A 13339-nucleotide genomic window follows, 5' to 3' on the forward strand; every position below is an offset into this window, starting at 1 on the left:
AGAAGATAAAAGTCTCAGTTTATGTGAATATGGGGGAGAATAGTTGTCCACTCGCAGGGGTTAGGATAGCAGGAGCAGGGCAGTACTGCCACGGTGCACCCCCGAACTAGCTGGCTAGAGAGGAGCTGCCTGGGCCCGGCCATCCCATCTGAAAGCAGAACACACCCACGGGTCACCTCTGCCACAGAGAGGCTTCCGAGGCTCTCCTTACTCATTTGGAAAAGCCTTTCCTAAGTGCAATGCCATCACGCTCCTCTAATTTAAGAAGCACTTCCACAAAGCTACTTCAGGCTTTTCTCCCCAAGCACAAACCCCTCGCCTGAAGAACTCCGGGGCAAAAGTGTCAGAGGCTGCAAATGCACAGGCCAAACCAGGAGGAGCCCAACAGAGAAGTAACTTCTCATCCTCCAGAGTCCTGGCAGTGTCTCTATTCGCAGATCATTAACCCATGAAGCAGGAAGGACTTCTAAAACGAAGCACCAGCTGGCTCCCTGTTACAACTCTTCAGCTAGGCCACAGCCAAGCCCAAGGCACCTACTGCAGCAGGGTGGTGTTCCCCACATCCAGCCCATTCCCAAAGGCTCCAGCTATTACCTGTGTGTCCTGACGCCTGCCCCCCACAGCTAAGACCTCCAATTTCTTTTTATTGAGACTATTTTTCCTGTGAAACCTTTAAGCTGTGGTGAAAAGGACACTGCTTCCACACAGATGCTGAACAGGCCGAGACAGCAAGGAAGCACCAGGAGTACTGCGAGAGGCTCAGCTCGAGATCAGCTGAAGCTTTCACCTATTTCCACTGCTGGGAACAGCCCCCCTCCTCACTGCTATGTTAATTTCTGACAAAATATGGAAATGGCAATGGCTACCTTGTTGGACAAGCACAGGCAGGAGCAGTCACCATGGACAACTGACCTGCTGTGACTTGTCCCACAGCCATACCTCACCGGCAGGTTCACAGGAGATTACAAACAATTGTGACCTCTTCTTCTCCATGCAGCTAGTCATATTTACTCAGACAGCAGCAATGAGACAGAGGTTATTACTCTTTAATCTTTCTGAGAAACCCTTTTTCCCCTCTAACACAACCCCAAGATTCTGTGAATCCCTCTCACGTTCACGCGTGTGTATTAAGAAATCTACCTGAAAGCACACTCCTGTTGAAACGTCTGTAACCAGTTTGCCAGTAGTAGTGGAGTTGCTCAAGAACAGCTGCTGAAATGTGAAATTTAAACAACAAACACACAAACCAAAAAAAAAAAAAAAAAAAAAAAGCCTACTACTACTATCAGCAGGATAACGTCTGCATGGTGGTTTTTGTTGTTGTTGTTGCTTTTGCCCTGCATAAAAAGGAAATTGTAAGTCACAGTTGTCAGTGAATTTTTCCAGCATGAGGTGACTCCTTGAGAGCAGCCCTGCAGAGAAGGACCTGGGGGTTGTGGTGGATGAAAAGCTCAACAGGAGCCAGCGGGGTGTGATTGCGGCCCAGAAGGATAACTGCGTCCTGGGCTGCATCAGCAGAGGGGTGGGCAGCAGGTGGAGGGAAGGAATTGTCCTCATGAAGCCCCGCCTAGAGTGCTGCATACAGTTTGGGGCCCCCAGCACAAGAAGGGTGTGGGGCTGTTAGAACAGGTCCAGAGGAGGCCACAAGAATAGTCAGAGGGCTGCAGCACCTCTCCGATGAAGAAAGGCTGAGAGCTGGGGCTGTTCAGCCTGGAGAAGGCTCTGGGGAGACCTCATTGCAGCTTTTCAGTACTTAAAGGGGTCTTATAAAAGTTGGAGAAGGACTCTTTACTCAGGTAGAATAAGGGAAAATGGCCTTAAAGTAAAAGAGGATAGATTTAGACTAGACATTTGGAGGAAATTCTTCACTTTAAGGGTGGTGAGGACTGGCACAGGCTGCCCAGAGAAGCTGTGGATGCCCCATCCCTGGAAGTGTTCAAGGCCAGGCTGCATGGGGCCTTGGCCAGCCTGGCCTAGCAGGTGGCATCCCTGTCCACGGCAGGGCGTTGGAGTTAGATCATCTCTGGGGTCCCTTCCAACTAGAGCTGTTCTGACTCTATGACTCCTCTAACAGACATCAATATTCACTACAGCAGAGATATGCCCAGCAAGATTCTCCTCTGCACAAACAAATGAAACCTGAAAAAATGCTTGTCTGCAACACAGTCACTACTGAAATTACCATACCACTTTTTTTTTTTTTTTTTTTTTTAAATATTATTACTTACTCAAAGGTCTCCTTCACCTTTAGTATAAAAGCATCCAGGAAAACATATCCTCTAAGTGTTGTGAACTAGGTGCATTCATGAAATTTGAGCCTTCTAACCATGGTAATGTTGCTGGTACACCAGAGTAGACTGATCGTGGGCCATGTTGAGACCTCCAAGATGGTTAAAATCACATTTTATGGAATGAATTCAGTACCTTATGCTTTAAAATATACCAACTTATTTTAATACAACTGTTTACATTTCAAATAAACAAACACTGATAAACTTCATTTTAAAAATCACAGAATCAAACATTCTGCGATTCTATGAAAATTTTTAATTAGTTTACAGTCAGACATTAGTTTAGGTTTAAAAAAATGTCTGGAATTGTTCTACTGATTTCTGCAACTCTTAAAAAAAACTACTCCAGCAATAAATAGAAAGCAAGTTAATATTTAACCCTTATTTCAAAATATCATTCTGAAGTTATTTAACAAAAATAAACAATTCTGGACTGTATGCAAAATTACAATAGCTCTTCACTTATGAAACCTGTAGTATAATCTGTAGCAAGTAATTCTTTCTTTGGACTGTGAGCGTGGTAACAGACCTGCAAATAAGACTAGTGATAAAGTCTGTGACATTGCCAGTCTCCTGAAGGGAGCTTTGCTGAGATAAACTCATTTTTATCATAAAAAACCTTTACCACGGAAATTCTGAGACAGAAGAAGTTACTATGTTTTTTCACAATTCCAGAAGAGAATATTATCTCTACAGAGAACAAATATATAAGTAACAGTTTGTAGAGAATACAGGACTAGAATTAAGTGGTCAGAGTCAGTGTAGCAGAGATTTTATCTTTCTGAAAATACATCAAGTATTTCTACAGAAAGAGGAAAATGTGAAGTTCAACAAAAGGCTACAAGTAAAACAAATATTCACTCACAGGAAAAAAATGATCATTCTAGAGTAGCTGTCCCCAAGTGCCCACAGCAGTGCCTGTAGCTATGAGTGGGAAGAAAACTGCCTTATTCCTACAAATCATTGGAGAATTGACCAGTATTTATCTCTCACATGAATTTATAATAATGTTTTCAGGTTACCACTGAAACAGTTAACAGACTGAAGAACAAGGGGAACCAAGAGGAGTTTGACTAGCCAAGCAGTAAATGTCCTAAACAAACAAGGCTTTATCATGAATTATTAGTTCTGTTTCTTTAAAATAAGCAGCAGAAAGAAAGAATGAATAATACAGGGATACCAAATAATACAGGGATACCAAACTTTTTTTTTTTTTTTTTTTTTTTTTGACCGAGAGCAATCAAAATTCTGCTTTTCAGAACAAGCCATTCTAATGCAAAGCTGATCACATTGAAGCTGTACTTTGCCATAGCCCACTGAGGTAAAGTAAATGAATGGTTTGGCCACATTTGAGTATCATCTGGGGCCTAGGAGGAAAGCAGAGGAAGTTGTTAGTAATTAGATGTGACCTTCACTAATAAAACTACATATATATAGTTATATATATATACACACACACACACACACATATATATATACACATACACCTATATATATATATATATATAGGTGTATATATATATACACACACCTTCCAACCTTAGATTGCGGATAAAGGCATAGTTTGATGATAACAGAGGTAGGAGAAGGTACCAAAAATAGCCAAGCAAGTCTCTAACTATGAATGAGAAGCTTCTTGTTTTGTTTTAAATAACAACCATGTAACAGAGAATTTTGAACGTGGTTTGAACTTACTTTTATTTCATTTTTAAGTCAAAATAGATGACAAATGTTCAAATAGGCTGTCCTTCATTTGATTTAGCTTGAGTGTAGCAGGCATAGGAAATTTGATCCTCAAAGTGAAGTTCCAAAGCACCTCCTCTTTTTAAATATGGGTTAAGAAAATTAATGCCATACTGCATGAATGGATTTTTTATTCAACGCACAGCTTGTATAATTGATGTGGTCAAAGACAAGCATATCCCTTAGATTAAAAAAAAAAAAAAAAAAAGAAAAGAAAAAAGAAAGAATGAAACCCACACTACTTCTCTACTGCTTTAGAATTGATGAAGATCCTCCAATTTCTCAGGCTTTGTGAAAAACAATTATCAGCAGGAATCCTAATGATATTGCCTTATCAGCAGAGGCCAGCCCAGCCAATCTTTATTTCAGCTCTTCTAGCAACATCTTGTTTGGATGCAATTAATAATGATATGCTAGATATCATTATAGTATGGAATAATGAATAAATACTCCCCCACAAGCTGGTGTGGAACAGTAGCACACAGGCCTAACCAATCTTTGCATGTGTTTAAATTCCATGTCCTTAAAAGCTTACCACTTTGCCTGGATTTTGCATATCAGCCTTACTGCTAGAAAAGGTGCAAAAACCAGTTACAACAACAAAAAAATCATCAGTATAAAAAACTAACGTTGTAACACAGGCTTCAAAAAGCTTCCACACTCTTTTTTTTCAACAAAGACCATTAGTTAAGGTGCCTTCAGGTTCTGAATTGCTGAGAGGTTTGCAGAGGTTGCCGTTTGACAAGCTATTAACAATCTGTAGTGGGTATCTGAGAGCAGTTCCTAATGCAGAAGCCCTGAACTGTTAGTTTCTGTAACGGGGCATCTGTGGAGCAGGGGCTCCCTCTAAGGGGGTTGAAGAGGAGACTGTCATGAGCTGTCCCGCGTGCATTTTCTCATTCACTCGCAGTTCACAGCCATCCTGCAGCATCCTTATAGCTATCCTTGCAATGTTTTTAGAGTCGTCAAGTCCACTGTGGGGTCTCCCGTCGTAGGTCATCCCCAGCTTTTCAAGCATGATTGTCAGCTTGGTCTGGTTCCTAGGAACCTGAGGGAGCGAGCGAGCCACAATTCAGAATTAGGTTCTGTACCAAGTCTTTTTAATCTAACACGCTGCAAAATAAACAGATGCAGATGTGAAGCACCACATACTACTTTCATGTTGCCTGTTGGTGGATCACTAACGATTTCACTTCAAAGCACCTTGCTGAGACAGACACTCATTTTTATAGTGGAGACGTAGTCAACAGGAGCTTGTCTAGACTCAGAACCATTTCAAGAGCTTCTCACCATGACAAGCACCAGCTCAAGATGTGCCAACGCTGGCAACGGCGGAAGTCATGGTCCAGCAAGGTTTAACGAGACTTATAAAGAAGGAATTACCAAAGTGGTGTAGCAGAGGGAATCAGACTTGTTTTCTTTTCAATTCTAAGGGATTAAGAAGCATCAGGTCCTGATTCTTACTGACCCCAGATTTCTGAACAGATCGGCAACGCCAACAGTTGCCCATGTCTACACAGATGAACCAAATCCCTTATCAAATGTCAACCTCCTTTTTCCTGAGGTTATATTAAATATAAAGAATCCCTTCAAGAGAAGATTGCCAGCAAGGTCCAAATCGTATTCAGAGCAATGGTTTAGCTACACTGACTAGTAATTCACTAGAAGCTCCAATAACCCACTTCATGGCAATCTGACAGTGAAGGAAAGCAGCGATAAGATCCAGCACCGAACCAGCATTATTTTTCTCTTGACAGCTTGATGCAACTGTAGATGGGTCCTAATCTCTTCCTGTCCCCATTTCTCTGTGAAAAAAGTGGAGATATCTGGCCATAGTGATGCAACTTTGTTTTGTATTACATGGAAACAGGAAACGATAATTGCAAAATCAATACAGACTATTTTCAGCTCCTTTAAGATCCAAGAGCACCCAGATGACATTTTAGACAATCCGTCATGCAACAATGAACACATCTGCTGATTCTTAAAAGCAAGATTAAAATTAAAATGCAGTAGATGATACCATTTTCAATTAGTTAAATGAGATGTGGGCATGAATGACATTAGAAAATCAGGCTCCAGGCAACTAGATTAAGTTGCACTATTTTTATAGCGCACACGTAACAGTCACAGGTACAACAGGACATTCAAGATAAACAAAAATTTCCTGCAAGAGAAAACAATTATCTGTACAAACCTTATAGAAGTTCCCATATGATTTGCGAATATTGATCCACTTTTTGGCAAACGAAGGGTATTTAATACGGCTAACACGGCACTGGATATTCAGAAATTTACTCATATCCCAAGATCTTAACATATCAAAAGAAAAAAAGAGAAAGACATTAATAATGAATAACTCATACACTCTCTATTCCACCTATTGCACATCTGAAACACAAAAGATGTCTTTTCTGTGGTGTCAGTAGAAGGAAAACTGCTTAGATTAGGGAAAGCTGTCTGTAGTCATGGAAAGGAATCTTTCAGTATGAAATTCTTAATGATAAGGAAAACAAATAGCAAAAGGAGCAACGTTTTCACTAAATGGTTTCAGGCCCAGAATGATTGTAACAAAAAATAGTATGCCAACTGCCTCAGCTACCACATTAACTCCAGAATAGCCAGTATATCAGGGGCTTATACAGTCCTTGCAGAAGGATATTACAACTGAAATTTCCCTGCTCACTCAGGTACGCATAGATTTATCTCCCTAACTGATGATATTGAAATAAAACCGGAATTCTTTTTAGAAGAACCAGACCTTTATGGAAAGAAGATGAAGTTATAACCCTACACGCTTCTAGCTTTCCTTCCTGCAAGGAAGCACCCCAACAAGTCTGTAAGCTTCAAGCTAGAGTAAAGCCATTTTTCCCTTCTCTTGAAGCCATCTACACAATCTCACTGCACCTATTTTCTCAAGGGGACTCCCCTTAAGAATTCCAGACACGTTCTAAAGCCATTAATCTAACTAGTCTTATACCAGTTTTGCCTTAATGCTGTCTTTTTAAAAATTTACTATTGCTTCCAGAGAAGCCAAAAAGGCCTGTGATTGATGGCCATTGTCCAGATCTTCATGAATTCTGAAAAAGAGGGGCTGTGGTCAAAATAATTTTTTCACTTGGTAAATTGGACTTATGACAGGTTTTCTCATGTATCCATTCATCTCTTACGAAGACTTTTTCAAACCACAGCGAATTACAAGAAGAAAGGAGAAAAAGTCTACTCAATGTCATTTAGCTGCATACAGAAGCCTGGAAGAGAAACAGTGCCATCTAATGGACTGAAGCTTCATTTCCAACTGCTCCCTTTAGCTTTCCTGACTTACTCAAAAGCTAAGATTGTAATACAAAAATGGCAAAACGGCAGTGTCACGATCCACTTTTAACGATAGTGCAGCTTTAACGATTTTGCAGCTTTAGAGTATGCTGAAGGTTACATACGGACATACCCATCTGTCAACATGCAATAGCTGTACTTTGTTCCCAGTTCTCGCTGTCTCATCCACTCTATGACGTTCTGTAGAACTTGAGGAAATGCATCAGCTTTATCAATGATGTCCTAATAAGGCAAAGAAAGCAAAAGCAACAAACACTTAAAAAACAACACAACAACAAAAACCCACAGAAAACAACCAACAAACCTTCACAACATGAAGTGTAAGAATGATACTGGTGTATGGGCTGTATACCAGTATTATACTAAATAACTCACTAAATTGGCTTCACAATAGTCTTAGAAACAGACTACACATCAAAATAAGTGGGTAAGGGGACAGATTTTTCTAAACTGAAAAAAAAAAAAGCACCACTAAAGAGCCAGACCTCAAATGTCATCTATAAAAGTAAATAGATGTTCTTGTTTTCAGCTGAGATAGAGTTAGTTTTCCTCCTAGCAGCTGGTATGGTGCCGTGTTTTGGATTTAGGATGAGAATAATGCTGATAACACACTGATGTTTTAGTTGTAGAGCAGGGCTTACACAAAGCCAAGGACTTTTCAGCTTCTCACACTGCCCTGTGAGCAAGGAAGCCGTGGTGCAGCAGAAGCTGGAAGGGGACAGACCCAGGACAGCTGACCCCAACTGGCCAAAATGGATTACAAAATGAATGCTTTTCCCTACAGCTCCTAAAAGGCGTGAATGACCAGCTAAGTGAAGTCATTTCCAGGGTAACAGTTGGGAGAGGACAAAAGAAACAAGGATTACATAAATGATCTTCCAGAAAGATACCACACAAATTCGAAAACATCAACACATCTCTTTTTTTCATTTTTCCCCCAAGGAAAAGAAGAAGTAGAAATTACCTGGGTGATTCCTGTCAGACCAATACAGAAATTTGAAAGTTTGGGATTAACTTCTGGCTTCACGTACTGCTGAAACGTATCCTCCTGTAACAAGAGAGTGAAATGGTGAGCAGCAGCCCGCTATGTAGCCCACAATGCAACTTCTTTGGCTTGCCCAGAGCTCAAAAGGCAATCAACAGCAGCTACTTGCCCTGCTGGAGGCAAAAAGGACTGCACACCTCCCCAGCGAGTGTGAGCATCCTGACTGAGCACCCTGAGATTCCCAGTGGGATGGGCGGACGGCTTGTTAGCTGGAACAGCCAGTAGGCACCATGGAGCAGGGATGTGGATGCAGGAAGGGAAAAGGACAGACTTCAATGTAGAGGAGGATTTGAGGAAAGGAGAGCATGAATAAAAAAAAAAAAAAAAAGCTGCTTCCTACTACTTTACAAGTAGTGAAACATTCTTGGAGATCTGCACACTCCTCTTTCCGCAGTTAGAGGCATGCATGCAGCTACTATCTCATGTTGCATCACAATCATTACTGGAAATGCTCCTCCTCTTAAAACTTCCTGGTAAATGTTTATCAGAGGAATCTGCAGTTTCTCAGTTTCACAGAGTCATAGTTACAGTCAGATAGCACGTTAAGTTTCTCCTAAAAGAGAGATGTACAGGAATAGAGCACTTATGAGGCTACAAAATTTCTACAGAGTATTTTTAAATCGGGGTTAGGCAGCTGCCAATCTATGAGGCAGGCTGCAGGAATAGTCTAACTTGCTGAGAAGCGAGCTCACTGAACCCTCCTTTCTAGAATTCTGCATTAGTCTCCTCACTGCCTCAGAGGAGACCACAGACTGTCCTAATTCTTGTTTATGATGCATCTCCAAAGTTGTAAAAATAGCTTTGTGGATCTTCAAGCACGGAGACAAGGAGAGGGGAAAAAAAAAAGAAAAAAAAAAAAAAAGGACTGAAGGACTGAGAAACTGAAAGTACCCTCATATCAGTAGAGGGAACAGTAGAGGGTTGATCTTTTCCAGCTCCTTTTAGAAAAGTTAGCTTTGCTTGTAAGAGGCTCAGAGGATAGGTCTTGAAGAAAAAAAGTGTTATTTTTAATGAAGCTCAAAATCTACCTAAAAATTACTCCAGACTTTCCGAAGCAAAGAAGTGACATCAAAGAACAGCATACTGACACAGCAATTAGATCACTTACTATTTCCAGGGTATGTGTGTTCAATAAGACAATGGGAAATTCAATTATTTCATGTACGAATTCAGGTGGGTTTCCTTCTTCACAGGTTGCTTCAAAGTCAACAACGCAGATGTAGTCATAGTAGCCGTCTGAATTAAGAACTTCCTTCTGCATCAGCTTCTGTTTCTTGTAATAGTTCTTCAGTCTCTTCTTCAGCACATCTTTTACTCCTCTAAAGAGAGGACGAGAGTAACTAAGATTAATTACACTTTTGTTTAATCACTTATTTCACTGTTGTAGCACTGAAGCTATATGCAACATTCAAAAGCTTGCTGTCTATAACCTGAAGCCTGAATTCCACTCTGTTACGCTCCATTAACACTCAATCATCTGGGACGCTGCAGATGCTGCCATGTCCCGGACAACCAACAGGACCAGGTAACATCAGTATTTTGGAAGAGGCTCAGAAGCCCAGTGCAGAGACATGCAATAGCTCTGCAGAGCAACCTCCACTTCAGCAAGCCTCAGCAGCCCCTGCTTTTGCACAGCCCAGGCCTTCATAAATTGCTCACAGATGATCTCTGACACTGGGAGCAGTACTGCTTCCCCCATCTTTCCCTTTGTCCCCTCCCTGAAGCAACTGGCACTTGAGGCATCGCGCATCAGCAGCACGGTTAATTTCAGAATCCAGCTAAAATGCCCACTTTTTAATTTTGTGTTAGTTTAAATTTTAAAATTGACCTTGACTGACTTGATTAAAATAGTGTACTCCAGAATTCAGTTGTCAGAAAAACTTGCTGGCTTCGTATTTGTGACTAACACTCACTGTAGCAAATGAATAAGTCTGCTTACTGCTACTTTTTAACACAGACGCTGCAATATACAAGCACAGGTGCCAGAAATGCCACACACCAAACCAGAGCAGAACAAACCAGGCCCATTTACTCTTGGAAGAAGTTATTTTTGAAGTTTTACATTGCAAATTAAATGACAGCAGCAGTGTTGTAGCAAGTGATATTGTTAGAAAAGCAGTCCACTGATCCGTAATGAAAAGCTGGAATCAGACTATTAAACCTGAGTTTGAGAACATCAGCCTCTCTGCAAGCACTGAACTGTCGTTTCCGCTTTGGTTTGTTCTTCCAGTTTAATTCAGTAACAGTATCTAAGCTGACAGAAGTCAAAATTACTTTTTTTTTTTTTCCCCATTTAACTTACAATAAAGTAAGTTGAAAGAGGTGATAATCTACCAGCAAAATAACCTCAGAGGAAAGGATGATGCACGGCCACCTAATCAGCTCTCTGTATTAGGGGCGATGCTCCATTTGTTTACATGCAAGACATATTCTGATCAACGTAGTTGAATTAATTGACTAAGAAACCACTAAGTCTAACTTAATAAAACAAAACAAAAAACACATTTAAACCTTTCCGCATTTACAACTGAATTAAAAAAAAAAAAAAACACAAATAGAAAATTAATAACCTAGGAGGGAACCACAAACATGTCATTTGCTGTTTGATTTCTGCTGGGTAATTTTAGATCAGAATAAATGCTGAATAGCCATACGAATCCAGTTTGCTTCACTATAAATTTTATCACATAACGGTACACAATTTCCTCCTGAGAAGCCAAATTCATTTAATCAAAGGAGGAATTAAACAAAGTCGTGTAGCCAGAACATTGGCAGACAGACGGAGGGAGGTGGCAGGCTGCACTTCCCATGCACAGCTCCTCCCCTGCTTTTTTTCTTTCCAATCGAATCTCTACTCCTTCTTTTTTGTCTGGACATTGCTATTCCTAGTTTTCATCTTCTCTGGAAAGCTCAACTATTCCCTCCAGCCTTATTCCATTGCATCCTTTGTACTCCTCCAGCCTCTGGAGCATCCTCGCTCCAACTTCTGACTTGGCTAACTCCCCAACGCCACCGCTACTCCCGTATTACTGTTGCCAACAGAAACAGCACGCTTTGTTGTTCCCAGCTGACTTCCTCATTTCCTACGCAGCAGGAACCACTCTCTATAAGCCTAGCCCCTTCCTCTTCCTCCTCCCTGAGCACAAGCTCAGCTTACTGTACACTCACCTACCCCTAGTATTCTCTCACACCTGGCCAGATCAGCAAGCACCCCACCTACAGCTAACTGTTACCAGTGCAGAGGGCATTCCCAGACCTACCGCCACAGAGGTTTTAGCCACCATCGCGGCCATACTAGTAAATAAGATTTGTTTTGAAGCAGGCTCCTCACCACCCCAGGTTTGCAGTGCTGTCTGAGGACCCCTGCCTTTCCCCCTGGCACAAGGGCATGGCAAGGTGTGCCTCAGTCACTCTGTTTTCACATCTGCATTGCCAGCTGAGGCAGCACACACTTAAGACCACATTAAGGGGTATCACACCCGCTGGCCCTACAAGAAAAGCCCCATTATGTTGGCACACAGAGCACCTAGGGGTTTGCGGCGTGTCTCCTTTTCACTTTGTGGCGTGTGCTTAAAACAACCGTGCAAACCAGAAGGGCTGCGACTGGGCCTGACCTGGTTTCAAGCTTGAACTCTGCGAGTTTACTTCTGAGCTCTTCTCGGCTCATCCTGTTGATGTAGCCATTGGTGACGGCGATCTCCTTGTACACCGGGTCGCTGAAGGCGCTCTGACCCGAGCCGGGGCTCTTGCCCTCAGTTCCCTGGTCACCAGCCCCGCCGTGCTGCTTGCCCTAGGAGGACAAAAACCACCTCAAAGTCAAAACGGATGGGGGATTTCACGCATATTTTGGCATCTAAACACACCAACACCCCGCACCGTTCCGCTCATGACCCAACCGAGCGCTTAATTAGCTTATAACCAGGTTAAAAAGCTGTTAACGCTGAGGCCTGCCGGCCGGGCGCCTCAACCCCCACAGCGGCGGGGCGGGCTCTGCGCATGCGCCATGTTGGGCGGCGGCAGCGGCCCCGGCCCCGCCGCCATCCCCGGCCCCGTCCCCCCCGGCCCCGGGCTCACCGGAGGGCGGGCGGCGGGCGGCGGCGGCGGGCGGGCGGGCTGCGGGCGGTTCTCCTTCTGCTCCTCATGCTCCTCCTGCTGCCCCTCCATGGCGGTGGCGGTGGTGGTGGTGACCGGGAGAGGCGGGAGGAGCGGCGGGGCCGCCCCCGGGGCGGGGAGAGCGGGTGAGGCGCGGCCGCGCCGCCCGCCGGCTCCTGAGGGGAGCGGGGCGGCTCCTCGCCTCAGGGTCCGAGTTTTAACCTCGCGGCATGTCCCGAGGTTAAAAGTTTCCCCACAAGTTTCTTCACATAAGCAGCGAGTGGCTGAGGGGCCCCTGGGTGTCGCCGTGCACCGCCACCCACACAGCCTCCCCCACAGACGTGCCCCGGTCCCTTGTGGTGAAAGCCAAAATCCCTGAACCTGCAGCAGACAGGAGAAATCCCAAGGAAATCCACCCAGAGCAGAAGTTAGGCATCAATCTGATGGGGACTGACGGTGGCCAGCATCCCTCATCCACTCTGATCCCGGCCAGCCCCCCTGGGCACACAGATCTTGGTGATTACAAGAGCACACGTGTGAGTGGAAACAACTAAAACCTACAGAAGAACCCAAAAAAAAAAAGAGTAAAACGCACTTATAACCTACGGCTCTCAGGAAAGCCACCCAGACAGAAAGCCCACCCAAAAGGTTTTGCTGCATTAGCCACCAGCAGAGGTAACAGCATCAGCCAGGCCCCACCTCCAGGCAGGCCTGGGCACATTCACTGATGAAGCCAAAAAATGTTTTTGAGGCTTTGCAGTCAAACCTACAGCCAGAAGCCTGCAGGAGAGCGTAACAAAGGCTCCCGGGGGCTTGGCAGTGACACACGAGC

The 13339-nt window shown here is 43.4% G+C and overlaps 1 protein-coding gene across 2 annotated transcripts; it reads right to left on the reverse strand.

Annotated features, from left to right (window-relative positions):
- Positions 1-2540: 2540 nt before the first annotated feature.
- ERI1 (exoribonuclease 1) lies at positions 2541-12623 on the reverse strand. Of its 2 annotated transcripts, XR_014317494.1 has the most exons (8): positions 12490-12623; positions 12030-12205; positions 9524-9734; positions 8335-8418; positions 7483-7592; positions 6232-6346; positions 3987-5082; positions 2541-3658 (listed from the first exon to the last, which is right to left on the reverse strand). XR_014317494.1 is itself a non-coding variant. In XM_082760391.1 (7 exons), exons 1-7 carry the CDS (start codon positions 12577-12579, stop codon positions 4840-4842), a joined length of 1029 nt encoding a protein of 342 aa, XP_082616517.1. In that variant the 5' UTR covers positions 12580-12623; the 3' UTR covers positions 3705-4839. The 2 variants fall into 2 exon arrangements, 1 of the variants encoding a protein (XP_082616517.1); XM_082760391.1 differs by lacking the exon at positions 2541-3658 and having other exon boundaries at positions 3705-5082.
- Positions 12624-13339: the final 716 nt, after the last annotated feature.

This window comes from Aythya marila (assembly GCF_965140915.1).
Source record: "Aythya marila genome assembly, chromosome: 4".
NCBI classification, from domain to species: domain Eukaryota; kingdom Metazoa; phylum Chordata; class Aves; order Anseriformes; family Anatidae; genus Aythya; species Aythya marila.

Excerpts from the sequence above, each read along its gene's own strand:
- ERI1 (XM_082760391.1), bottom strand. The coding sequence starts at position 12,579 with ATGGAGGGGCAGCAGGAGGAGCATGAGGAGCAGAAGGAGAACCGCCCG. Across the intron at positions 8,419-9,523 it reads ACACACATACCCTGGAAATA|GAGGATACGTTTCAGCAGTA; the intron begins GTAAGTGATCTA and ends CTCTTGTTACAG. Across the intron at positions 6,347-7,482 it reads TATTGCATGTTGACAGATGG|ATCTTGGGATATGAGTAAAT; the intron begins GTATGTCCGTAT and ends TGATATGTTAAG.